Source organism: Panthera pardus, unplaced genomic scaffold (assembly GCF_024362965.1).
Source record: "Panthera pardus isolate Hobbes unplaced genomic scaffold, ASM2436296v1 HiC_scaffold_7, whole genome shotgun sequence".
Classification (NCBI taxonomy): domain Eukaryota; kingdom Metazoa; phylum Chordata; class Mammalia; order Carnivora; family Felidae; genus Panthera; species Panthera pardus.
In genome coordinates, this window is record NW_026527002.1 from 18,314,618 (window position 1) to 18,341,737 (window position 27,120).

At 37.6% G+C, this 27,120-nt stretch overlaps 1 protein-coding gene across 5 annotated transcripts in view; it reads left to right on the forward strand.

The window, feature by feature from the left end:
• The window catches only part of PREX2 (phosphatidylinositol-3,4,5-trisphosphate dependent Rac exchange factor 2), a 292,133-nt gene that overhangs the window by 118,078 nt on the left and 146,935 nt on the right, over positions 1–27,120 (forward strand). For 4 of the 5 annotated variants that reach the window (XR_008419975.1, XR_008419974.1, XR_008419973.1 and 1 more), the window contains exons 10-18: positions 1,089–1,233; positions 5,753–5,853; positions 13,600–13,703; positions 14,341–14,390; positions 17,162–17,237; positions 19,179–19,251; positions 22,868–23,010; positions 23,111–23,203; positions 24,883–25,031. Coding sequence is in view for 2 of the 5 variants with exons in the window: in XM_053896466.1 (XP_053752441.1) it covers positions 1,089–1,233; positions 5,753–5,853; positions 13,600–13,703; positions 14,341–14,390; positions 17,162–17,237; positions 19,179–19,251; positions 22,868–23,010; positions 23,111–23,203; positions 24,883–25,031 (934 nt within the window). In the remaining 3 variants the exon portion in view is untranslated. The remainder of the gene's footprint in view (positions 1–1,088; positions 1,234–5,752; positions 5,854–13,599; positions 13,704–14,340; positions 14,391–17,161; positions 17,238–19,178; positions 19,252–22,867; positions 23,011–23,110; positions 23,204–24,882; positions 25,032–27,120) is intronic. The other variant, XM_019453224.2, reaches the window with a different exon arrangement.

Sequence of the window (27,120 nt, forward strand, 5' to 3'; positions counted from 1 at the left end):
CTTCACTTTGTTCCTGTATTGTCATCAGAGCTTTGTTTCTGAAGCAACAAAACTTTCTTTCCTGTCCTGCCCTGCTTTACCCCTCCCTCTGGTGGAAACCCTTACATGCTTCCCTGATACCTCAGGGATGAAGTATATGGAAACTGCAGTTGAGCAAGGTCCCTAACTAACCCACCAGTGTGTCCTGTCCTCTCATGTAGGGCCTGGAGCTGTGCCCCTGTGTTGCTTCACCTCAGGTAGCTCTTGTTAACTCTCTCTCTTTCTCTCTGGAAATACCGTTCACCCCTCTGCTTTTAAACATTGGTCTTCTGTGAAACCTTTCTCTCTTTTTTTTTTTTTTTTTGTTTAAATTTTTTTTTTTAACGTTTATTTATTTTTGAGACAGAGAGAGACAGAGCATGAAAGGGGGAGGGTCAGAGAGAGAGGGAGACACAGAATCCGAAACAGGCTCCAGGCTCTGAGCTGTCAGCACAGAGCCCAACGCGGAGCTCGAACTCATGGACCGCGAGATCGTGACCTGAGCTGAAGTCGGACGCTTAACCGACTGAGCCACCCAGGCACCCCCCTTCTTGCACTTTTGATGGGAATGCACACTGGTGCAGCCACTCTGGAAAACAGTTTGGAAGTTACTCAAATACTCAAAATGTTAAAAAAACATTTTGACTGAGCCACCCAGGCGCCCCTGAAACCTTTCTTAATATTTCTGTGTAAAGGCAAGATCCTCTGAATATGCCTTTATTGTATCGCAGTTTCTCCTTTAAGGCTGTTTCCAGGGCCAGCCGGTCCACTTGTGCCGATCTAATTCTGCAGAAGGGGTGCAGGGAGCTTGAGGTACAGCTGCTCTTCCTCCAGTGGCCAAACCATGTGCCTTTGGGCACAATTTACATAAGGTGCTATATGGCCCTCGAGATCCTGTCTTGACTGTCTCCTTGGTATCCCAAGAGCTTCTTGAAAATCAGGGCCTAGCGTATGGAGCTCTGTGTCTGCAATCCCCTGCATGTGGTAGACGTGAAATAAATGTTTGTTTAATGAAGGCATGGGTGAGTGAGGAGACTTTCAGTACCTGTCCTTTGTTTCATTTCTGATAGGTTTAAAATTAGGAATGGAGCAAGACACCTGGGTAATGATCTCCGAACAGGGCGAGAAACTTTATAAGATGATGTGCAAACAAGGAAATCTGATCAAAGACAGGAAAAGAAAACTGACCACGTTCCCTAAATGCTTCCTTGGAAGGTAAGGTTGGTAGTCTAGGTGCATGTATTTCTTTCATGTTTCCACTATCTCACGTGTTAACTTTCCTTTAATGATTTGTTTTTCTTTAACAAATATTTCTCTAAGCATTTTTTAATATTTCTTTGCTATCAACATTTCCTGGACCGTAGTGGGGTGAAGGAATGGATCTAGGGCCAGAAGTCATACAAAACTTAAGACATCTATCCATTCATCCATGACTTCAGCAGTTTTGGATGTACTGTGTTCCAAGGGCGAAGCAGAGGTTGGGGTCAGGCAGGGGCTGGCAGGCAGGCGGGTTTACCTATAGGGGACAGAGTCTGGCAAGGATGTGAGTACAGGGCCTACGAGTCAGAGAAGACTGGAGAAGTGAAGACAGTCTAAGCTGGCAATTAATTCAAAACTTTGACAGCTGGGCTCAGCATGAAGGCCTATCGATGAGGAGTCTGGAAAAGTAGGTCATGCAGTGAGCCTGGCACAGAGCAACAGGCGGGGAAGTCACCTGAGCTTTTCACATAGATTGGCTGTGTGTCCTTTGGTTTCTCCAGACAGCTGTATGTGGGAATTCCTGCTGGGTTCGGCCTGCAGGACTGAAGGGAAGGGCGGCCGCCTTCAGGTACCGCTGCTTAGGCCAGGCCCTATGCTGGCTTCTTCCTATACATTATTTCTAATCCTCAAATACATACTTAAGAGGTAAAATCTTTATATTTTTTAAAGATTCAAAACCCAGCCATCAGGGAGCATACCGTGCTCACATTCATATAGCTAGTATATGCCAGTGTCAACTCTCTAAAAGTAGTTCAAAGCCCAGACTTCACCATCAGACTGTCTCCATGCAAATCTGCTCCTACCTCTGGCTAGTTGAGAGATTTGGGAAGTTTAAACTTCCTTTTCCTCTCTAAAAATGGAGATGATTGTAGTGCTTACTTGCAATACATACCAGAATGCCTTCTTGATTAATTATGTAGACACAACAAAATAGCCATAGGCCACGCCAGCTCCCAACCCCATGAGAAGAATATAGGCCAGGAAACCCTGGCCTGCAGGGCAGCATGGGGTCTCTTCTCCAGTGAGCATGGTCCTCACAGCAGACCACCCAACTGCCAGCAAGCTAGTGTGGCTATCATTGGTAGGCCCCCAGGTGACAGCTTTGTGCAAGAGAAAGAGCAGATGTGAGCCTACCTTCACTTGGAAACCTCAATGCTGCAAAGAAGACTTTCCTTCCTTCCTTCCTTCCTTCCTTCCTTCCTTTCCTTCCTTCCTTCCTTCCTCCCTCCCTCCCTCCTTCCTTTCCTTCCTTTCCTTCCTTCCTTCCTTCCTTCCTTCCTTCCTTCCTTCCTTCCTTCCTTTCCTTCCTTCCTTCCTTCCTTTCCTTCCTTCCTTCCTCCCTCCCTCCATCCTTTCCTTCCTTCCTTCCTTCCTTCCTTCCTTCCTTCCTTCCTCCCTCCCTCCCTCCTCTCTCTCTCTCTCTCTCTCTTTCTTCTTTTTTTAATGTTTATGTATTTTTGAGAGAGTGCAAGCAGGGGGAGAGGTAGAGACAGGCACAGAGGATCTGAAGCAGGCTCTGCACTGACAGCAGCAAGTCTGACGTGAGGCTTGAACTCAGGAACTGCAGAAGTCGGACACTCAGCCTGCCAACCCAGGTGCCCCACAGAGACACTATTTCTTATTATAACCTTTTAGGCATAACTTCCCACTTCTCATAGGGACATGCCTACTTATAAGAGTGTCACTTCAAGCTATGGCTTCTCACCAGGTGTTTATTAATATTCCATTTACCCGTCGGGGGTCATTTTTACCATAAGAATGCTGCCTGGCAACACAGCTGATGCCCTGCCTTCATCAGGTCCTAGGAAACAGAGCTAGAAAGTTAATCCAGGGTCATGTTTTCCTAATTGAAAGAGCAGGGTTTTGTTAACCCTTTACCCTGACCATAATGCATGTTAGTTGCAATGATTGATTGTAAGCCTTCTCCAGAGCGCCTTGTACATAGGAGAGACACAGTAAATTTTAGCTGTGTTCATTGTGGCTTTTCCCACAACAGTACGCTACCTCTGTGTTACAGCCCAAGGTGGAGATTGTTTTTGACTGGATTACAATCCTTTTGCAGAGCGTTAATGGGATCTCCTTGTGATTTGAATAAGTCCCGCAGTAAAGCCACCCATTAACTTCCTTTCGTACCCCTTCTCTTTTTTTATCCTATGCTCCTAATTTATAGAAATACTTAGAAAGTGCTCTTTTCCTAATTTTTTGACACATTCAGGAATCTGCTGACATCAGAACAAAATGATGCTTTAGCTACATACCAAACAGCACAACTCACCTGTCAGCCACTGACAGTTAATAAGCGCTCAAAATGTGCCAGGCACTGTGGCCGTTATCATTTATCAGCTCATTTAATCCTGTGACAGTGCTATGGGGTTGATATTCTTACTATTTTTGTGCTATTGAGGACAAAACCGAAGTTTTACTTCTGTTTAAACTTTCTTTTGGATGGCTCCTATTTAATAAAAGAATTAAAAGCATTTTAACAACTTCTTCTGCCTTAAAATGTACTTTTTAGTCTAGATACCCATGTTTAGAATTTCATGTCCCTCAGTTATTTGACTGCAGCCATATGCATTGCTTTTGGTTTTGAAATAAATGGAAAAGTAATTTTCGACATTTTCCATAGCTTGGCTTCTCTGACCTCTGTGCAAAATTAAAACCATTCTAAAATGTATCTGTGACTTTATGTAAGAGTTCAAATGTTAGGTTTTAAATTTTTTTTTTTTTGACATTTATTTATTTTTGAGACAGAGAGAGACAGAGCATGAACGGGGGAGGGTCAGAGAGAGAGGGAGACACAGAATCTGAAACAGGCTCCAGGCTCTGAGCTGTCCTCACAGAGCCTGACGTGGGGCTCGAACTCACGGATTGTGAGATCATGCCCTGAGCCGAAGTCGGACGCTTAACCGACTGAGCCACCCAGGCGCCCCAAAATGTTAGGTTTTTATAACATGAGCACCATAAAATATTTCATTGTAAAACGTTTCTGTATCTAGTGTTCTCCTAATGATACCACATGGCCATAACAATTACCATGACCCAGCTGGTGCTCTCCTGTATTGCAAAGCATCATCCTACTTATCTGTGATATCTGGGGCTCCTCTTCCCACCCCAAAATGGTGACAGATGTGAGCTGTGATCCTCTCTGTCCTTCACAGCCACAGTAGATGTATGCGGTGGACAGTTCTGATGGATTGTTTCGTGCTGGAGTATTCCTTTTGGATGACAGTTTAGATACAACAGTGAATTTACTAGATAATTTTTACATTTGAAAACAGTATAGTAAGACTCTCCTATGGCTTTTGGTGTGTATTAATTTTATATTGCTGCAAAATAAGTTACCACACACCTAGTGGCTTGAAAAAACTGCCATTCATTAGCTCATAATTCTCTAGGTCAGAAAGAATTCCAGGTGAGCAATACTGGGTTGCCTGCTTAGGGTCTCACAAAGCCAAAATCAAGGTTGTGGGTTGGGCTGAGGCTGGGCCCTTACCTTAAGGCTCTGAGAACAAATTCACTTCCAAGCACATTGAATTTGCTGGCAACTTCAGTCCACAGAATTCAGTCCTCTGTGGCTGTAAGTATAAATCCTATTTCTGTGCTGACTGTTGGCCAGGACCACTCTCAGTTAGAGAGTCAGCTGACTTGGGATTTAAATTTCATATACAAAATCCATTCACAGCACTACCTAGATTAGGATTTGATTACAAAACCAAGGGATGGGATTCTTTTTTTTTTTTTTTTTTAATGTTTATTTATTTTTGAGAGAAAGAGAGAGCGAGCGAGCAGGGGAGAGGCAGAGAGAGAAGGAGATACAGAATCCTAAGCAGGCTCCATGCTTTTAGCTGTCAGCACAGAGCCGGACGTGGGTCTCAAACTCTCAAACCAAGAGATCATGACATGAGCCGAAGTCATACATTTAACCAACTGAGACACCCAGGCGCCCCAAGGAATGGGATTCTTGATGGGGGTGGGGGGTAAGAGGACATGTTTAGAATTCTGTCCACCATATGGGATATGATTTTTTTATTTTTATTTTTTAGTTTTTAATTTTTAGTTTGCCTTCTTGGAGTTTCAAACACACTGGTTCTCTGTGCCTGAAAAGCCACATTCCAGACAGTCTGTTTCTTATATATTAAATCATTATTATTCTGTCCGTTGGATATCTTTAGGGTCTCTTATATTCTCTTTATAGTTAAAACTACTCTAAAATTTTCCATTTGTGTTTATTAGAGGTCTCAGTAAGTTGAATAGTTATTAAGTATAGTTTAGGTAAGCTATGGACATTTGTTTCCTAGAATAGAGTAAAATTTAAATAATTTTGGGCTTTGCATATGTGAAAAAATGCATGCTGAAATGCACTGCAAATATTTTTTTTATATTTGAGACTCCTTCCATAGCTGCTTGATGAAAGCATGGTACAAATAGACTTTCAGAGGAAAAAATTAACTTTTTCACTGGATTTCTATTGCAGTGAATTTGTGTCATGGCTGTTGGAAATTGGAGAGATTCACAGGCCTGAGGAAGGGGTTCACTTAGGACAAGCATTGTTAGAAAATGGAATCATCCACCATGGTAATTCTTTTATGAAATTATTAATTATAAAATATTAAGAACTAAATTATTCTGTTTATCCACAGATTGCATGATTTCATTAATCAATTTAACGTAGAGCAAATCACCACATTATAGGATGCTTATGTGTTTTTAACAACATATTTGAGTGACTAATAAATACAGAACTACATTTCAGGGAGTATGGGGTATGGTGATATATTTGCTAACTTTAACACGAACGACTACAACACAGGCAAGAATTAGAAATACAGGTAAGTGCGGGAGTGTGGAGGAAGGAATAGCAGGTTCTCACTGGAGTATTTGGGACTGCTTCATGAGGGAAAGGGCATTAAGGTTGCACAATGTAGAGAGTAGAACTCTCACGGGGACAGAAGGACAGAAGGATGTCCCACCCTGAGGAATGGTATAGGTGCTCAGGCATGGGAGTGAAAAAGTTCATGGTGGCCTCTTCAGGAACTAGCACAGAATGTCACATGGCAAGAGAGTATACTTCATGGATGAATATATGGAGGGAGGATGTGGTGAGAAAGGTAGGCACCTCTGATCCCAGAAGATGTTAACTCTCTGGCTGTAATATGGGGGGCATATTCTGAAAGAGGTGAGAAGGTGATGGACACTTTTAGGCAGAAGAGTGGCCAGAACTTGGCTTTAGAGTCCTCAGATACAGCAGCGTGGAACATGGAATGAAGACACTTGGGACACTGCGGAGAGCCCCTTCCACCAGGAGACCCCAGCCTTTCCCGGCAGTGGGAGGTTGAGGGCTGTGTTCTTGGGCACGATGAGAGTGGTCCATTGGGGAGATTCTGGTGAAGCTGAAATAGCATGTCTGATAACTGTTGGATGTGGGAGATGAATGAAGAGCAAGATGAGGTTATTCTGAACTTTCTATCTAGATGACAGGGATGATTATTCAGGAGGAGGAGGGTGTGGAGGAGATAAAGGGTTTGCAGCAGGTTGGGTATAAGACATCCACAGGGGAGTGCTCAGTAAGAGGTTGGGAATGTGTGTGTAAAGCTCAGGGTAGAGAGAGATCCAGAGACAAATTTGGGGATCATTTTGAGAGAGCACCAGATTGCTGAGAACATCAATAACAAAGAAGAAAGCAGTGATCATGGGAGTAAGAAGTAAAGCCTGAAGAATTTCTTAAAAAAAGATTTTTTTTTAATGTTTATTTGTTTTTGAGAAAGACAAAGTATGAGCAAGGGAGGGGCAGAGAGAGAGGGAAACAGAATCCAAAGCAGGCTCCAGGCTCTGAGCTGTCAGCACAGAGCCCGAAGCGAGGCTCAAACTCGAATTGTGAGATCATGACCTGAGCTAAAGTCAGACGCTTCACTGACTGAGCCACCCAGGCACCCCAAGCTTGAAGAATTTCTAATGCAAAATGTGGGAGAAGAGAAAAAGAGGTAATTGTGAATAAATACGGCTATTAAGCTAAGGTATTTCAGTGTTCATTTTTGTTTTTAATTAGAGTGGGGTGAAAATGAGCTAGATTCTCCCAGTTTTTCCCCACCGCACTGGGTGCCACCGATGTAATGTGCCACCATCTATCCAGATAGAAATCATCTGGAATTCCTTTTTATCCCTCATGCCCTCAAACCCTGTGAACTCTACCACCAATATAGGTCCCGAACCAGACCACTTCTCTCCCTTCCAGAATCCCACCTTCCTCCCAAGCACCATCTTCTCTTTCCTGGCTTCCACTTTCGGCCACTATCCCTATTGTCCTCCTCTTCAGATAACAGCTGAAGAGACCTTTTAAAACAGATGTAAGATCAAGGCATCCTCCTACTTATAATCATCTACTGGAGTCCCGTTAAACTCAAAGAGAAGTCCAGAACCTCTTACCGTGGTCTAGATCTCTTACCATGGGCCATAAGGCCCCACATGATAGGGCCCCTGACTTCCTCTGTGAGTCAGCACATGGTATTATACCTAACTCATTACACTGTGGCCACTGCAGCTTTCTGTCTCTCCCTTGAACACTCCAAGATGACTGTATATTTAGCAACTTTGTTCTTGCCATTCTCATTCAACAATTATTTATTAGTTCCTAATATATGCCAGGGACCTTTCTAGGTGCTAGAGATAGAGCAGAAAATGAAATGATAAAAGTCTCAGTATTCATGACTCATGTCTTCAATGACATTCTGACTCATCCCATTATTCCAATAAACTGCGTTTTTAATTTTTGAAATTTTCTTCATGAACTTATCACTCGCTAAAATTATCATGTTATTTTATTTATTTATTACTTCTCTCTTTGTCTCCCATACCTACTCTAGCCACCAATCACAATATAAGTACCATAAGAACAGGAGTCTTGTTAGTTAATATATAGTAAATACCTGGAGTGCCCATCACATGCAGATGCTCAATAAATATTTGCTCAGTAAATGAATCAATGAATAATTATATTTTGAGTAAACAGATAATACCGATAAATTATATATGATTTTGTACTTGATTCTTTAACACTATGAAATCACCCTTTAGTATCTAGTATGCTAAAAAGCATCATCCAAAAACTTATAAGTAAATATCAAAAAGTGTTGAGCTACATGACTTTCCTCTCTGCTGCTGCTTTTTCCTTTCATCAAAGCCCACGTCCGAGTGTATACTTGGGTCAAGAAGGGAATGTGTTTGTTTTGTCCTGTCGTCCATTGAAGCTCAAGTAGGTGGAACGTAGAGAGGTTTTGCATACAATCATTGACCTTCAGAAATCAGGAGATTCCTTTCTCATTAGACGGCGTACTTCCAGGGACTGTGTATTACCAATAGAACAAAGAAGGGAAAATCTGTTTATGATCACCTTGGTTTATTTTTTTCCTTACCAACTCTTTCCTTCATTCTGCATGTAAGATACTCTGCTACGTGCTCTAAGGTATGTAAACATGAACTAATGACCTTTATTTCTTATGGTCTAGTAGTTTTTTTAAGCCTATCCTTTTATCCTCTTCACCAGGCAATCCAGCTATTGACCTATTTCCTTTCAGAAAGGCAGAAATCTAATAGGATGGGAAAATTAACTTTTTTTGTTTTGCAGAGAGCACTGAGAAGGAAAAGTATTGGTTAACACTAGCTGCTGTAACAAATAAGTTTCAATCTAGTGGCTTACATTCTAGAAGCTACTTTGTCACTCAGGTAAAGTCCAGTCTTTGGTAGATGAGGTTGGGTGTTCTCCCCCACACAGGGTTTTGGTGTTTGATAGAGGCTCACTGATCTTCAGTGCAAGGCTCTTAAAGGTTGCCTTGAAGGAGTGGTGGAGTTTTGTTTTGTTTGTTTTAAATGGGCCTGTACACTTTCCATTGTGCCTTTTGTGTGCATGTCCTTGGGTGCAATTCAGTTATGTGGCCACTCCTTACTTCTTGCAAGAGAAACTTAGAAATGTAGTGTAGCTGCATGCTCAGGAAAGACAAAAGCTAAACCAATTTGTTAAACAGTGATCCAATTTCTGCCGCTGAGGCATAGCTCCCAGATCAATATAAGATCTATGGAATTACATTAAAGACAGAGTAATCATTATATAAACTTGTCATTGTTTTATGATGATGTCAGCATGTAATAGTCATAAAAATAACTTTCAAAATTTCTATTTCAGTGGAGGTTTTCATGATTGTTAATTTAAGTTGTTAATTTGAGTGACTTCAAACCATTATGAACTAGAAACAAAAGAAAAAAAGATCTTAAAGTTATCAACAATTGATGTTGCTATTTAAATTTGTTTAAAAGACTGTTTTAAAAATGCAACATTTTTTACTTCTATGGGATTATTACTATTTATTTATTTATTTATTTATTTATTTATTTGGAGCAGGGGAGGAGCAGAGGGAGAGAGAAAATCTTAAACAGGCTCCACACTCAGGACAGAGCCCAACTGTGAAATAATGACCTGAGGTGAAATTAAGAGGCAGAAACTTAACTGACTGAGCCACCCAGGTGCCCCAGATTATTACTATTTTTTAGAGTTACACACTAATTTTGTCATGTTTTCCTGTTTTGACTATGAGGTATCTTATGATAGATTAAAGTATGTTACAGATTTTATTTGCAAAGCCGGAAGGAGTTAAGGTGTGCGGAGAGGATGTCCTTTGAAAGGAGCTATTAGGTTATTTTCAAGCCATCCTTCCACTCTTGCTTTCATCTTTCATCAAAGGTGATCTAGGAATTGTATGATAATTAGTTACTTATTTGCATAGTTCATTGGGTTCTGGAAATTGAAGATATAACTCTTATGGGTGGAATTTTACTGACTTTACAATGACAAAGCTGTTATTACTTTGCCTGAAGTCATGAACAACTACTCAAACATGTTCATGTTAGTTGTAAGTTAGTACAAAGTAGAGTTGAAATAATATTTATTAAATATCTTTATGAACAGTCTTTTTGTGTCTTATCTGTTCTTCAGTTCAAAACTGCTGGAAGCTCTTGAAGGAGTTACAGAGTTCCATAGAGAGGGAACCACCCGTATTTATTCTGTTAAAATGCTTCTCACAATATTTTTTTAAGTTTTTTTATTTTGAGAAAGGGAGAGAGAAAGAGAGAGAGAGAGCAATCAAGGTTGGGGCAGAGAAAGTAGGTGAGAGAGAGAATCCCAAGCAGGCCCCACACTGTCAACATGGAGCCTGATGCGGGCTGAAACTCAACAATCCATGAGTTTGTTACCTGAGCTGAAATCGAGAGTTGGAGGCTTAACTGACTGAGCCACCCAAGAGCCCCTCTCACAATATTTTTAATCGCTTCCCTCTAATGAGAAAAAACACCAAGAGCATAAGATTTTTTTATAAGGGATATCAGAATGAGAGAATTTCAGTCCTAATCAACTTATCCCCCAACTCAGACACCACTTTTCTCCAATACCATTTTGAAAAGGAAGAAGGAGATAAATTCTGGATTAAAATTTATTTTGAAATTTCAAATGCAAAGTTTGAAATTATAACAATTGTTTGACGCAGTTTGATTTTAGTGGCCTGTACTATTGTTATCAGGATTTGGTCAGTGGTGATGTTAGATTTGGCATACAGAATTTTTGTTGCTAAAAGTAATCACCCTTTTTAAGTGTCCGAAATTAACCTGTACAGTCCCCCCCACAACTAGGGGTAAGAGAACATATTATGCGATTTCACATTAGTAATTTTATTAGAATGGAGAAATATGAGCCATACGTGCTAGTTTTATTGGTATGTGGTTCCAGCTGCATTCTAGTGGAAATAGAGTTCCTAAAATAAAGTTGAATAGACCATCTGTTTTAAAGAGAGCATGCAAAAAGAGTTGACTGTTATTGCCATCATTCACATTGCTTATATTGTTGAGAACTTCATAAAAGCAAAGCCCGGCTATACCAGGAATTATTGGGTTGAGGCAGCATATGCTTTCTGTATGATATGCTGATAATACTTTCTTGTCTGAGTCTACTATTTACATTATAAATGCTTAAGCAAGAATTCAGAGACCTCATTCATTATATCCGGTGGTGTGTGAAGTTGGCTTGTACAAACTTAAGAGAGTTGGTAATTAAATTTCTTAAAAATTTGCAAGCTCGTTGTGAGGCACAGCTATTATTAAAAATTAAATAAATAGTACATAAATTGTATTAGAAACGAAGTTCATAAATTATTTTAAAAATCTTTTAGTGTTTATTTTTGAGGGGGGGCGGGCAGAGCACAAACAGGGGAGGGGCAGAGAGAGAGGAAGACACAGAATCCGAAGCAGGTTCCAGGCTATGAACTGTCAGCACAGAGCCTGATGTGGGGCTTAAACCCACGGACTCCAAGATCGTGACCTGAGCCGAAGTTGGATGTTTAACCGAGTAAGCCACCCAGGCACCCTGAAGTTCATATATTATTAAAACTCATCACTTCTTAATTGTTGTACTACGTTTTCTATGTTCTTGGTGTTATTTTTCTCCTATCTGTTATTGTTGGTGTTATTTAAAATCTATTATTTCTGTGTGATGGAAATCGTAAATAATAATGTATCACTGCTCGTCTAACTCTGTGTTCAGTGACTTTATTATGGTAGTTTGAAATTGACCAGTGTGGGATTATTTAATACCACAGAAATTAGTGAATACTACAAATCAGCACTTCTTCTCTCCCACCATCAAGAAAGCCAGGTGTTAAACATTTACCAGGGTATCCCTAGTAATACCACTGTATCGCATAGTTGTTTAAAAGATGGCATTAAGCAACCTTCCCCATAAGATAACTTGAACTCTCAACAACTCATAAACTCATTTTCCATGTTCAAGAAGTTGGGGGAGTGCAGTTGAGTGCAAAACTATTCGCTGTTTTTTTAAGGCAACAGCTAAGAGTTGCAAATTAACCCAAGATGAGTTGTCAAGGTCACAAGAGTTTGCCATATAACAAAGCACTCCATTTTGAATAGAAATTTTAAACCACCACTTCTTTTATTGTGGCAGGAGACATTTGGGCCCAATGTTTCCTTGAATTTTGAAATATCTAGACAATCATTTATTTCAATGAATCTTAGGAGATAAAAATGAGAAGAGGTAGATTGCTGAGAAGAAATAAATAACTGGTCCTGAAACATGCCATAAGATTTCAAAATATGTCTCTCAATATTATTTTTCTTTCACACATGCTTTTTTCTTTTTGGCTTGATCTGGAAAAAAAGATGCCAAAAGGCTGTGTTGTCTTTCTTTCTTTGGCAGCAGTCCTGTGTCGATCTGATGGCTGCAAGCCATGCACATAGTTTGGATAGGTTGGGGTAAAATAGCTGAAACTTCACGTGTGTATGTGTGTGTGTGTGTGTGAGATAAGTCGTTCGGCTTTCTTCTGGATTCACCAAATGTAGTTCATGGAAATTAATTCTGACAACTTTTTCTCCCCCTTCAACATTTTTAACAAAAATAAAGGTCAAAGTCTTCCATCTAATCGTGAAAATAGAGCTTGTTGCAGCAAATTATCTCTTCTGCAAATGTTGCATTCCCTGTAAATAAAACATTTAAATATAAACTCTTTGAGGTTTAATTTGAGGTTTTTTCTTTCCCAAAGAAAGTCTTTGTTAGACTGTGTGTAAAATAATTTCTCCTAAAAAGAAGAAAACTTGAAAGGAAGTTAAATAGGAGTCTTTAGGAATATGAAAGTCTTATCTCAAGGATGAAAGTGAAGGATGACCGTTGTCATTTCTGCTGAGAAAAAAAAAATAAATGACATGTAAGAATAGCATTTCTCAGCTTAAGAAAACTGTTGAAATTTTGGGATAAGGTACATATTGAAATTATATAATCTACTCCAGAGTTCCAAACACAGGATAAATGGTCAAGATTGGTGTATGTGTGGTCTTGGCCTGTTTGCTGTGGGGTAAAACACATAAATACTAAAATTCACTTCTAGGACTCAGAATTGAATTATAACCCACAAATTAGATTATCCACTCTTTAAAGGGCCCTTTTTGCTTGACTTTGTGGCATTGTGGAGAAATAGAAAATATAACTTTGTATATTTATATAAATAAAGTAATACACTGTACACGTGCAGCATACTATGCTAGTTGAATGTTGCTAAACTCTATTTCCTAAATCATTATATGGAAACTATAAATGTATCATATAACAAAATCTTATCATGAATCTTACTGAAATAGTATTACTGTGTTAGGAAAACAAAAGTTTTTGGTAAAACTCCAAGTTTCAATGTTTGGGAATTTGTATTTTATAAATTTGTTTGTATTTGCCACTTTTTATATTGTCAGTATTTTAATATATTGTTTCTATGTTCTTAGTTACTGATAAGCATCAATTCAAGCCAGAACAGATGTTATATAGATTTCGCTATGATGATGGAACATTTTATCCAAGAAATGAGATGCAGGATGTGATTTCAAAGGTAACATCCTCTCCCAGAACCTTTTATCAATAGCAGAATTCATGTCATACTTTACCAGGATGAAATGCTTTTGAGAGACTTAAAAGAATTCTTATGCCATAGAAAATGGCATAGGTAAGCAAGCCTCTCAATTCTTCTTGCTGTTTAAAGAGTTTTAGGGTTCAATCACTTTTTTTTGTTCTCTTCTGTAATTCTAAATGGAAGTAATGAAATTGCATTACTCAGAAGATCGTATACATTGAAAACAATGTCACATGTAGTAACAAGTGGCCATTATACTTGAATAAGTTAAAAAATAATGTACATATATAAAATTTATGTGACAGTTTTGTTTGCACACTTGACAAAATTTATATTGACATGTAATGAATGTGTAGTATGAGGTATTGCTACATAGATTTATTTTCCACTTATGTCTGTAAATTTTACATTTTAAGAAAAATAGTTTTAAAAACCCTTTTTATTGTTTCAGTTATATTATTTTTCTGATGTAGTATAATAGTTGAATAACTTTCAAATTGGTAGAGATTATATAGTGATTCCAGAATGTTTATGGTGAATTTATTTGTCTTACAATTTCATTGGTCTGTCTTTGAGTGATCTTCCTTGTTTTTGACATATCTTTATTTTATAATAGGGAGTGAGATTATATTGCCGTCTCCATAGTCTGTTTACTCCAGTGATAAGGTGAGTCTAACTTTTGGACAACTTACAGGGAAATATTTATGTTACATATTAGGCAAATATCCTTCAGTTGGAACCTCTTGGCTTATTTTGTTTTTCTTCCATAAGTGAAAAGTTTACTTTTAAAGATTATTTTAAGTAATAACTTATCTTAAAATAGTCCTAAATTTTCTGAAGCTCTATTTATGCAGTTTCTTCCATTCTTTTTATTCTGATTTCTAAAATTATTTGCCATTAATTCATACTAAACTACAGGTTTGATAGTGAAATAATCCAGAGTTAATATTTAGTAAGTAATAGTTGACTGGGAGAGGATTTGGAAATACTATGATTACTGTATATTGTTTTTTTTTCATTAAATTGTATAATCGAAACTTGGATGTGTATTTTCATAATATTTCCTTCTAATACTTTTTTATCCAAAGAAAAGATTTTGTACTTGAAAATTAAAAATTATTTTGGAGTTAATAAGTAAAATTTTATAATTTTGTTCTCAACCATGATTTTCCTTCTGAAGAGATATGCCTGTCTTTTTGTAGTGGAATCATAATTAATTTTCAGTTTATGTCTTTAAAAAGACAGCAGAAAACTGAGTTTTTTATTGTTACTAATAAAAACGTTCAGGAGTATTATTGTATTTTTGTAACATATACACTTAAAGAATGTAGTGTAATGTTACACTAATTTCCGATGGGCAGATATCATTCAGAGTTTATTAACTGAAACTTAATATTCACATAGAACAAAAAAAAATGGATGTATTATTTCCACAATGAATGAAGAGGCTTTTCAGTTCGTGGCTATGGAATCCAAATGTTTGATGTGCCATGTTTCTATTTTTCATTCTGGTTTCCAATTCCAAAGAAACTCAGAGCTTAAAGAACAAACAAACAATACAATTCAGAAGTTGCTGTTTATGTGTCATGGAATGCCCACTAATGTTTTATAGAGAACATGGTGCAGATCCTGGAGGAAGAAACGGAATCTTGCCCATCACTTCTGAAAGTGCCCTGTTCATGTTCACAAACAAGTTTTGTGAAGTGAAAAGAAGTGAAAACGAACCCATATTTATGGATTCTCTGCTAGGTTTCTAGCAGACACCCTGCAATTATTTTGGATAACTTAGTACTAAAAGATGGTTACTTCACTCAGTACTAATTGGCTACTTAAATTTGTTTTCCTGCTAAACTAATAAAAAGCAATAGTGGTTACATTTTTCATGTCACCTGTGTACCTAGGTACATTTTGTATGTGAGAAAATGTACTCTGAAAATATCTCTTAGCCGTAGGGGACGTCTTATCAAGAAGGTTACCTTCCGTACGAGCTGATATGAAGGAATTGTTCTCTGGCTAGAAATGACAATTGTTTATGAGTTGTCAAGGGAGAATTTAAAGGAAAAAAAAGCCATAAAACGGATGGAATGTATGATAGTCATGCTTTTAATATGTGTGAACTCCACTTACAAAAAGAAAAATTGCTTGGGTGAATTGTGCAGGTCCACATGTGGTTTGTAATAGACTGAGTACCCTTTTCCTTCTTATTGATGCTTATGGAAACCAAAATGAAATGGGTACTGAGGTATCAGAAACATGGAGATAGATTTTAAAAGAGTTTTTTAATGTTTATTTATTTTTGAGACAGCGTGTGGGCTTATGTGTGGGGAGGGGCAGAGAGCGAGGGGAGGCAGAGGATCTGATGTGGGGCTGGAAGTCACAAACCGCAAGATCGTGACCTGAGCTGAAGTTCCATGCTTAATCGACTGAGCCACCCAAGCGCCCCTAAAAGGATTTTTTTAAAAAAGAATCTGCTGTGATTACTGGCTAACCTAGTGTTTTTATTACTAAAATCTCAGAAATTTCAACCATATTTCAGGGACTTTTTTTTTTTTATGAAAGTGGATAAAATGAGGTAAGTATTAATTGTAAATTGCTGACAGGGGCTGAAGAACTGTGAACAGAGCTAGTAATTATTTATCACTTCAAGTTGTTTGAGGTTCGGATCTTTTGACATTTTGAAAAGACTGTCATTTTCCCTTTGATCCAGCCCTGCAAAATGAATGAATTATAGATTTCTGCCCTTGGGGCCCCATTCTGATCAGGAGCACTTTGTTGGTATCTAACTTAACTTTGAGTGATTTCTCAGATCTGAGAAGTCTGCTGAAAGGATAGGCTGATGTACAGTCGGCTGGTTCCCTTGGTTCCCTGGGGATGTGGTGTCACTTGTCCGTGCTCTGATCAGACAAAATGAATGACAGGGTTCTCAGCATGTTTACCTCAGGACAGCCTTGCTATCTGCCACTGCAGCTGAGCCAAACGAATAATCTTCTGGTGCAAATCCAGCCTTCCTGGAAAATTCAGGAATAAAAGGATTGCTTTATTCTCTACATTTTGAGGACTTGTGTGTGTGTGTGTGTAGAGTATATCTTGTTTTAAGGGAAGAAGTTCTATTTTGTTATTCTTTTATTAATGAGATATTATATTTCTAGCTATGTTATTATCAGATAATAAAACAATAATAATCTACTTGGTATATAAGAAAATGTCAAAGAAGAAATGTCCTGCTTTGATATCATTGTGGGTCTCTTCTGATACGAGCTAATGGAGGAGTTTTCAAGTGTTATATATACCTTGTAAACCTCTTTTATTTGCACATAATTTGGACAATAGATTCAGATTGTATTGAATCTTCTGTTGCACACTGATATTAAATGAAATGTTTTCCTGCGCTTACTTGTCCTCTTGCTTAATGGTTTTGGCTTCTGTTTCCTTTGTAGAGATAAAGACTACCATTTAAGAACCTACAAATCTGTAGTCATGGCCAACAAACTGATAGACTGGTTAATTGCACAGGTAAATAGATAAATAGAAGTTGCTGAGTTACTTTCACTGCTGCTTTAAACTTTGAGATGGTTTAGGAACTTTTTTTTAATCCCAGATAGGACGCAGTGAGATACATTGGCCAAGCGTATACAGCTAATATGAAGCAGAGTTAGGAGTTGAATCTAGTTAATCTGACTTCAGAGTCTTCAAACTTGATTTTTATGTTATATGGTTTCTCAAGAGGAAGATGTTCCTATTTTTAAAATATCAACTGAGAGCCATCAAGAAAACTAAATGTAATTTGAGTATCACTGAAGTGTACCTATTCACATACACTGAACTTTCATGCAAGTGTGTATTCTATTTTGAAGTTAAGATTTTAGATTAAACTAAACAATTACCTTTAGATAAAAACTAATTCACATATCCAGTGGGCTTACTAGAGTCAGAGCCTTTTATAACATTGTGGTCAATACATGTCATTGGAATTGGTTCTGTACTTGGTATCAGAATTAGGGTTTCACATAGAAATTATAATCTCATAGAATTCCCATGAACTTGTACTATATGTTGACTCTGTGAGAAAACTGAAGAAAGTTGTTTTGTTTTGAAGCAAAATTTGGTGCTTAATAAATAAAATTCTGACTCCATGGAAATCAATGAGCAAACTATTTCTCTTTTTGGCTTTTTTTTTCTTTTTTTTTTTACTTTTCAAGTGTGAGCATTAGAAGAATAGAATAAGCTGCTCAAAAGCTGGCCCAGGTTGCAATTATTTTTTTTCTTCAGATTTTCCTAAGGGTCTGTTACAATAATGTCTTTAGAAATTATATGTAGTAGAAATTGGGACAACGGACTGGGACTTCGGTAACCTAGCATCTGATGATGGTTCTGCTGATACATAGTTTTGCAAAGTTGGACAGGTCACTTAAACTCTCTGGATTTTATTTTCACAAGTGTTTATTACTACTTACTGGAATTATTATCTAACAGAGAAACAGGCACAGGGATATTAGAATAACTTGTTAGGACCGACAACAGATACTTTAAAACAAATGAGTGGACAAAACATACAAAACATGCATTGTAGGTGAATGATTAGAAGCGTGAAAGCAAGGATGAAAATAAGCACAGAGTTCAGGCAACAGTAAGGGGCCAACCTGACTAGGAAGAAATAAGATGAGACAGCACTTTATAACCACAAAACTTACAACTGTAAGGTTTATACACACACACACACACACACACACACACACACACACACACACACGTATTCGTATATATGAATATATTCTTAATATGAATTACATACTTAATATGAATAAACCAGAAGTTTTCTAGATAAAAACATGAGAAGGTTGTATTGGGCTTTCTTTATTGCTTCAGTTGTATGATCTGATTATTTTCTCTGCAGGATAGTGACAGAGAAGCTTGCACGTATAGGCTCAGCCAGACACCCTACTTTCAGTGTCTTACAAGTCATCTGACAGTAGTTGATTTCTTTAGGTGTCCTTAAAGAACAAGGCCAGGAAAGTGATAGCACAGATCATGCACAATGATTTTTCATTAATTTTATTTAGTGTGTTTTCAGTATTTGGTAATTTTCTGGCTGCACAGTTGGTGTACAAGATTGAAAAAATAAGAGAAAGGGATCATTTGTAGTAGCAATAAATTTAAGTTAACTTATATATTTTCATATTTAAACACTGTGGTTTTTCTCAGGAAATATTAAATCTTTGCTTTTCACTTAATGTCAAAAAAAGGTATTTTCATAATCAAGTGGATAAATATATCTATCTATAAATCTATATAGATCTATAGCAATTAGGTACATTCTGGGCCTACAAAAGTAATGTATGGTGTAATAAATGAATGGCTTTGTCAATGTCATGCTGGGAATGTCAAATGAGTTAAAGACAGAACAAAGCCTTTAGTTGCCTATTAAGTTGTGGTGTATTTTTATGTGGTTAACAGGGGGATTGCCGTACCAGAGAAGAGGCAATGATATTTGGCGTCGGACTGTGTGACAATGGATTTATGCACCATGGTAAGGGATTTTTATCCTAGGAGCTTACAGATGTATTTCACTGTTTTGTTTTTGTTAGGACCCTGGGAGTATCTCAGTATTAAGGCATTTCAAGATGAACCAGCAAAACTGTGTGAGTCTTGCCACTTGTCCATGCTGGATCACCACATCTGCATTCAATTTCACCACTGGTGCCATTGTTACATCTAGTTACTATTATCTACCAGTTGCCATGACTTCCCTTCTGTTTTTCTAGACTGATTCCAAAAAAGCAAAAGTTTCAACTAGAAGTTTTGTTTTTTTTAAAAAATAGCTTTTTTTAAAAAATGAAATAATTTTAGATCAGACTTGTAGTTCTTTTGAATGCCAGTATATTTTTAAATAATTAAATAAGGGACACCTGGGTGGCTCAGTTGGTTAAGCATCAGGCTTTGACTCAGGTCATGATCTTGCAGTTTGTGAGTTTGAGTCCTGCGTCGGGTCCTTTGCTGACAGCTCAAAGCCTGGAGCCTGCTTCGGATTCTGTGTCTCCCTCTCTGCCTCTCCCCAGCTCACACTGTGTCTCTGTCTCTCTGTCTCTCTCTCCCCAAAATAAACATTAAAAAAATTTTTTTTAACGTATATTTATTTTTGAGACAGAGAGAGACAGAGCATGAATGGGGGAGGGTCAGAGAGAGAGCCGGAGGCACAGAATCTGAAACAGGCTCCAAGCTCTGAGCTGATGGCACAGAGCCCAATGCGGGGCTTGAACTCACGAACCGCGAGATCATGACCTGAGCCGAAGTCGGACGCTTAACTGACTGAGCCACCCAGGCGCCTCCTAAAAAAAATTTTTAATGATTAAATGAGAACCTGTATGGTGGGTAATTATTGTTCTTTTTAGAAAAAAATATTTTATTTATTTGTTTTAAATGTTTATTTATTTGAGAGAGAGAGAACAAGTATGTGAGTGGGGAGAGGCGAGAGGAGAGAGAGAAACCCAAGCAGGCTCCTCACTGTCAGTGCACAGCCCGACGTGGGGCTTGACCCCACCAACTATGAGGTCATGACCTGAGCTGAAATCAAGAGTTGGACACTTAAACAGCTGAGCCACCCAGGCACCCCGAAAAAATGCTTTTAAAATTATCTCAGAGAATAAAATTCTAAATCTCTAGGAAAAATCTGTTTCATTTTGTCTAGTAATTAAAGATTTTCTTTCTTGTTTGATGACTTCATTCCCCCTAAATTTATAAAAATAATGAGACTTAGTTTTCCCTCTCTGTTCATACCGTCTTACAGATTCCACAAACCCAAACAATCTCTTTCACTGCTTTTATATGTTTATAAACGGATACTGGATAACACTTCTGCCTGTTTGTCAGTTACTTTCAGAAGGTTATCACCTTTTTTACGAAGAAGGAAGGATAGCAAAAGTTTCAGTGATGTTGAGAGCATCTTTGGTTAGCATATATGCATTTGGGAATTGCATTATATCCCACTATCTCTAGAACACTGTATGAGTTGTGAAAGAGAAATACCAGTCCATGAAGAACAAACTATTGAATGAGGAAAATGACATTATTATAAGGACTTAAAACTATAGTATCAAGCTGAAAACTTTCAAATATTCTAATTGTTTTTCTCTTTAAAGCGTCGAGGAGCAGTAATTTTATCTACATATTTTAAAGTATTGAATTTAAAAAATACTGAGTTAAAAACAAAAGTTTTCTCTACAAAAGTCAATGTTGGTAAAGCACAACCAATTTGACTGCTGCCTGGCCTTGCTGGTGTCTTTCTCACTCCTGTTAGACAGACTGTTTGATGGAGGAAAACAGCAGGAGCAAAATACCATGTACATTTTGGGAAAGTGCTTAGATCACATAGTCAAGACCTAACTTGATCTCAAGTGTATTCTCATTTGTATTGTCAACTGTGACTTGTGTCACTTTTTAATTTGCGGTTGATAGCTTCATTTGCCAGCCAATCTTCCATTCAAAGATCAATACATACATCATCCAGTCAACAGTTATTATGTGGAACTCTGTAAAAATAATGAAATAAAATAGCTATCATTTTTTAAAATGTATATTTATTTTGAGACAGAGAGAACAGGGGAGGGGCAGAGAAAGAGGAGGAGACAGGAACTGAACCACCCAGGTGCCCCGAAATAGCAGTCATTTTGTATTGCTTTCTATATGGCAATGTAATCACACTTATTACTTCATTTTAGTTCTGTACATTATGAAGAAGGTTTTATTGCCCCCATTTTACTGATGAGGAAACTATGGTTCAAAAGTTTAAGTAACTTCTCAGGGGCTCCTGGGGGGCTCAGTAAGTTCAGCAGCAACTCTTGATTTCGACTCAGGTTATGCTCTCACAGTTTGTGAGATCGAGCCTTGCATCGGCCTCTGTACTGACAGCATGGAGCCTGTTTGGAATTGTCTCTCTTTCTCTCTTTGCCTCTCCCCTACGCTGTCTCTCAAAATAAACATTTAAAAAAACAAAGAGTGGAAGCAATTCTCCCAATGTTACACCCAGAATCAATCCCAGACCCGGAGGTCTGTTTCATCATAAAGACAAACTTTCTACAGTGCCATGGGACCATTATCTTCTCTTTAGCTTCCCGGTTCAATGAATCCCGCTGTTCCAACAAGTGCGCTTCAAAGTACTAAGGATAGATAAATAGAAATAGAGAAGATTCCTCTTTGAAAACATTTTGCCAGCTGTCAGGATCTCACTGAATATAAATTCTATCAATATTTAGCCTTTTTAAAAATTTTTTTAAATGTTTATTTATTTTTGAGAGAGAGACAGAGACAGAGACAGAGCACGAGTTGGGGTAAGGGCAGAGAGAGAGGGAGGAAGACAGAATCCGAAGCAGGCTCTAGGCTGAGAGCTGCCAGCACAGAGGCCGACATGGGGCTCAAACTCCAGAGCCAAGAGATCATGACTTGAGCCAAAGTGGGATGCCCAACCCACAGAGCTAGGTGCCCCTAGCCTTATTTTTAAAAAGGTCAACAAAACATAAACCCTATATCCTCAGGGCACGCCAGGAATCTTAGGGACTTTGGGTGGAAATATGAACATTCAGATAAAAGGGAAAAAACTGACCTTTATTGAAATAAGAATATTTGAGAAAAATGTTTTTAAACAGAAAAGAACTAAGAATTAGTGGAAACTAAAATCACATTTCACCCAGAAGATACAATTCTGGTTTGAAGTGTTGGAACAAAAGTGACCACAGTGGGAATTGCTCACACACATAAGAGTAACATTTACCCATTTGAATTTTCCCATAATTGTTCAGGATATTAAGAACATATTCCAAATGTTCACTACAAATTCAAAACACTGTAGATTTCTATGTTTTGGATTGCATACATATTTTGATTCAATATAATCTTTTATTTAAATTTGGATTTTAATCTGGAAAGTGACAGACGGGTAAGTACAAAAAATTCAACATTGAAAAAAATACTCAAAAATTCAAAATCCTTAGCTAATAGTAACTTAAAGGAAACATCAGCTTGAAGGTGTAGAAATAGAACAGTATCGCAGGGATCTCTGTGAATGTAACTTGTTCACTGAATGTCTATGAGTATGGAAAATAATTTTGGTTTTTGGATTAATTGGAACAATTTGAATCTGTTTTTTGTAGTCCTTGAGAAAAGTGAATTCAAAGATGAACCCCTACTTTTTCGTTTTTTTGCGGATGAGGAAATGGAAGGATCAAATATGAAGCACCGACTTATGAAACATGATTTAAAAGTAGTGGAAAATGTTATAGCCAAATCATTATTGGTAAGTTAACATGCTATATAAGTTTTCTTCTTTTATTCTGTTTAATTTGTACTTGTTTTTGTAGTTGCTTTATGAATAATGTTAATATTTTGCATTTCAGATTAAATCCAATGAAGGCAGCTATGGTTTTGGGTTAGAAGACAAAAATAAAGTTCCAATAATAAAGTTGGTAGAAAAGGGGTCTAATGCTGAGGTAATGTAAATTAGCATTTTTATTTAAAAAATATAGAAGTTCCAAACAAGTTGAAATCAGCTTTTCAGTATCTTTGTTGAAAATAGTGTTACTGAATGATCTTATTCTGAAGTTCTACGAGATGCTCTTGGGATTTGTGACAGAGTCCATGCACTCAAAGAAAGCTGGATGGAGATTTTGTAAGGATCTATAGCTATGAACTTCATGACATCCTAGAAGGCCGCTGGGCTCATTCCATGGCCCTGGGACTTCCCTGTGCATCTTTCTAGCTTGGAATGCTGTGGAGACTGCATCCAGTGGGGCTGTATTATGTATGTGAGATAACTCTTCCACTAGATCAAGGGCTAGGTCTTTTCTTTACCTGTCACTTTTGACTCATAAATATGACTTTCATCAGTAGAGCACATGCTTCGACTTCTTTTCTCATTAGGTTAATGCTGATTGATGTTCTCTCACCTCACCAGCCTTTTAAACAGAGGAATCTCCCGATCATTTATTCATTCATTCAGAATGATTTATTTAGTACCTATTATATGCTAGGCAGTGTTCTAGTCTCTGGGAATACAGCAGTGAACAAAAGATAAAATTTCCTGTCCTCATGGAACCTACTGGGAGTGTTATATCCTAAATATATCAGATTTAAAATATTCTCACCTTGCTGCCTGGCTTGTACAATGCCTTAATCCTCAAGAAAATGTCTAAATATATAAATCTTAAATAAAGCCTGTGAGAATGAATGAAACATGGCTTTAAACTTTGAATCTATTTAAAGTTGGTAGTAAACTGCCATCCATCCTCCTATCTGCTAATGCCCAAGGTTTCTGTCTTTTACCAAAACACAGACTCATGCAAGACAATGTTTTATGTACACCGCATTAATTTCAAACAAAATAACTCTGGTCAACTCATACTTAGTGGGCTTGGCCAACAAATGACTATTTTTAGTAATTTTCTATGAGAAGGAAATGTTTTTCCCAGACATTTTCTGAGGGTGTTCTTAGGGCACAGCTTCATCTGTTTATGCCATTAATTAAATATCCTCTGCCAGGTTTTCATCATTTAGCTGATAATCAAAGCAGCATGTAGTTTATAAGCAGTAGAACTGGTTAAGAATGGTGGCCTGGTTGGAGAGATAGTGTCTTCCTTGTCATCTTTTCAGCCTCGGGCAATCTGGGCTTTTTGGAGCTCTTTTTGTTGAGTTCCAGGCCATTCCTCTCCTGCCCTGAAGATACTTATGCTATATCATGCTGGTGATGCATATTTGGTTGTCATTGACGGCCACATAGAGGTTGAACCTCTCTGAGTTAATTGGATATAAAAAGAAAACCCAGTAAAAAAAAATTAACCTAGTGTTTGATTGTAGTTTAAAGGATGAAATAAGAAAAAGAACTATAAGATACAATAGAAAGAGGGTCACAGGAGGAGTACAAAGTTAAAACATAGAAGAAAGGGGGTGGGTTTCAGTACAAATGGGTGATCAACTTTAAAACTATGTCAAAGAGAATGATAAGTGTGTTATCTCCCCCACAGTTCTGTTGTGTGAAGTTGTATAAAAACATTGCAGGTGTGTTAAAATGTCAAAAATCTGTATGTTCTGGGTCTTTTCAGTTTCTAATTCTGTGAAAAAAAATAGATTCCTTATTAAAATATAATTTTTTTTTTTGCTATTTCTCTCTTAGATGGCTGGCATGGAAGTTGGGAAAAAGATTTTTGCTATTAATGGTGACCTAGTTTTTATGAGACCTTTCAATGAAGTGGACTGCTTCCTGAAATCATGCTTAAACAGCAGAAAGCCACTAAGAGTTCTTGTGAGCACAAAGCCAAGGGAGTAAGTTGTATGATTCATGTGGGATTTTTAAAAAAATTATACAAAAATGAATAAAATAGAAAATTTAAGTACATGTCAAGAATTAAGTATCTTGTTGCTTAGAACATTTAAACCTTACCAGCATCACTAATACTGGTATTTAAATGTTGGGAAAAACTGCTTTGCTTATAATACTAATGCTTGCTACTCAAATCAGGTAGTTTCAGTGGAAATAATGCTTTATTTTTGTGGCCCAAATTTTCCTGGTCTGGGTTGGGCTGACTTTGATTATAAGTGAAGAAAATTAGTAGAACAATTGATAATAAAGAACTGCATTCCCCATGTTCAGCTCTAAGAATTTCAGGTCTATGAGTTGGTTGATACCATTTATCATTAAATGTTTATAAGAAATGGTGAAGTTGGTGAAGTACACTTGTGTGTGTGCGCTTGTACTTAGTAATATGTCCATTCTTTAAAAAAAAAAGGTCTATCCATCTACCTATGATTAGAAAAAAATCATGTTGGTTATAGCAAATTTAGAGGATAGAGTTTTCTAAATAAAGACATGTTTCTTATAATCATATCACCCATAAATAACCATTGTTATTTTTTTGAAATTCAGACAGTTGATTTTTCTAAGTACTGATGCAGATTTACACAATCCTTTGTTTATAAAATGGGATTGTGCTTTATAATCTGTTTTAGTTTTTTTTTAACTTTTATTTATTATTATTGAGAGACATAGAGACACAGAGTGTGAGCAGGGGAGGGGGAGAGAGAAGGGGTGAACAGAAACTGAAGTAGGCTCCAGGCTCTGAGCTGTCAGCACAGAGCCTGATGCGGGGCTCGAGCTCAAAACTGCGAGATCATGACCTGAGCCGAAGTCAGTCGCCTAACCAACTGAGCCACCCAGGCGCCCCTATGATCTGTTTTTAAAATTAATAGGGTATTATGTATATTGTTGGAAGATGTTGGCTTTTCTTCTACAAATCACTTCTGGTCTAGTGTTCCCGTGTCACATTTCCATGATTTGTTTAACCAAGTAATTAATCAATATAATGCATATCAAGGTCTAAGCATCATGTCTATTTAAAGTACTATGATTATATCAAAATTACTGTTTAAAATGTAATTATATCATTCGTTAATAATGATAAACAACTTCATTAATTTTCAGGTAAATGAAGATTACCACTTTAAAAACAAAAGGTTTATTTTAACTGCTTAAGAAAATATTCTTAGTATGTGTAGTATAGTATTCTTCCCTGCCTTAATATATATATATTCAGCAATAGCTGGCAGCACTCTTTATCTTAGGAGTTGAAATGTGATGCAATGAGATAGATTCTGTAGCATTAAGTCAGCCAGGTTGCTGCTAAAACTTACAAGGAAAGAGTGAGATGACTCATTAAAATTACTAATTTAGGAAGACTTTGGGCTGGAGGGCAGAGAATAACCATAACAATGTCTTCTCTCTAAACCTAATTTTGATCTATTACTCCCCCTTTATCCAACCCTGTCTGGGATAAGGCTCACCTAGTTGCTTACCTCTGGACACTTTGAGGTCGCTTAAAAGGAAAAGGGCAGACTAGAAGGGTATAACGGAGTAATAGTCCAAAACAGTCATTAGAAAACATAAAGGTCCTCCCCATGGCCCTACTACCCCCTGATTTAACCCTGCAACTACTGATTCACTGGTCCTAGGCATTTCAGCAGTCAGATCACTTCAGAAGCCCTCAACTTTCAGACTAAGTAGATAGGGGCAAATTGTCACTCCCAGTACTAGCCACTAGATGAGCAGCATTGGAACCTGTGTCCTCTGACTTCTTCCTTCAGTGTTTGTCATACAGTATCTGGAACCCAGTATTTCTGGTCCAGGTTCAAGCTTCTCTTCCACAACTTGCTTGCTTATTGTGTTGCTTCAACACCCCCATCCATCCATTAAAAAAATGGAGATGAGAAGAGAACTTGCTTGCTTATTGTGTTGCTTCAACACCCCCATCCATCCATTAAAAAAAATGGAGATGAGAAGAGTATCTATGTCATGAAGATGCTAAGAACATTAAATAAATTTAGGTTAATAAAGAACTTAGTTATCTGTTCAGCACAT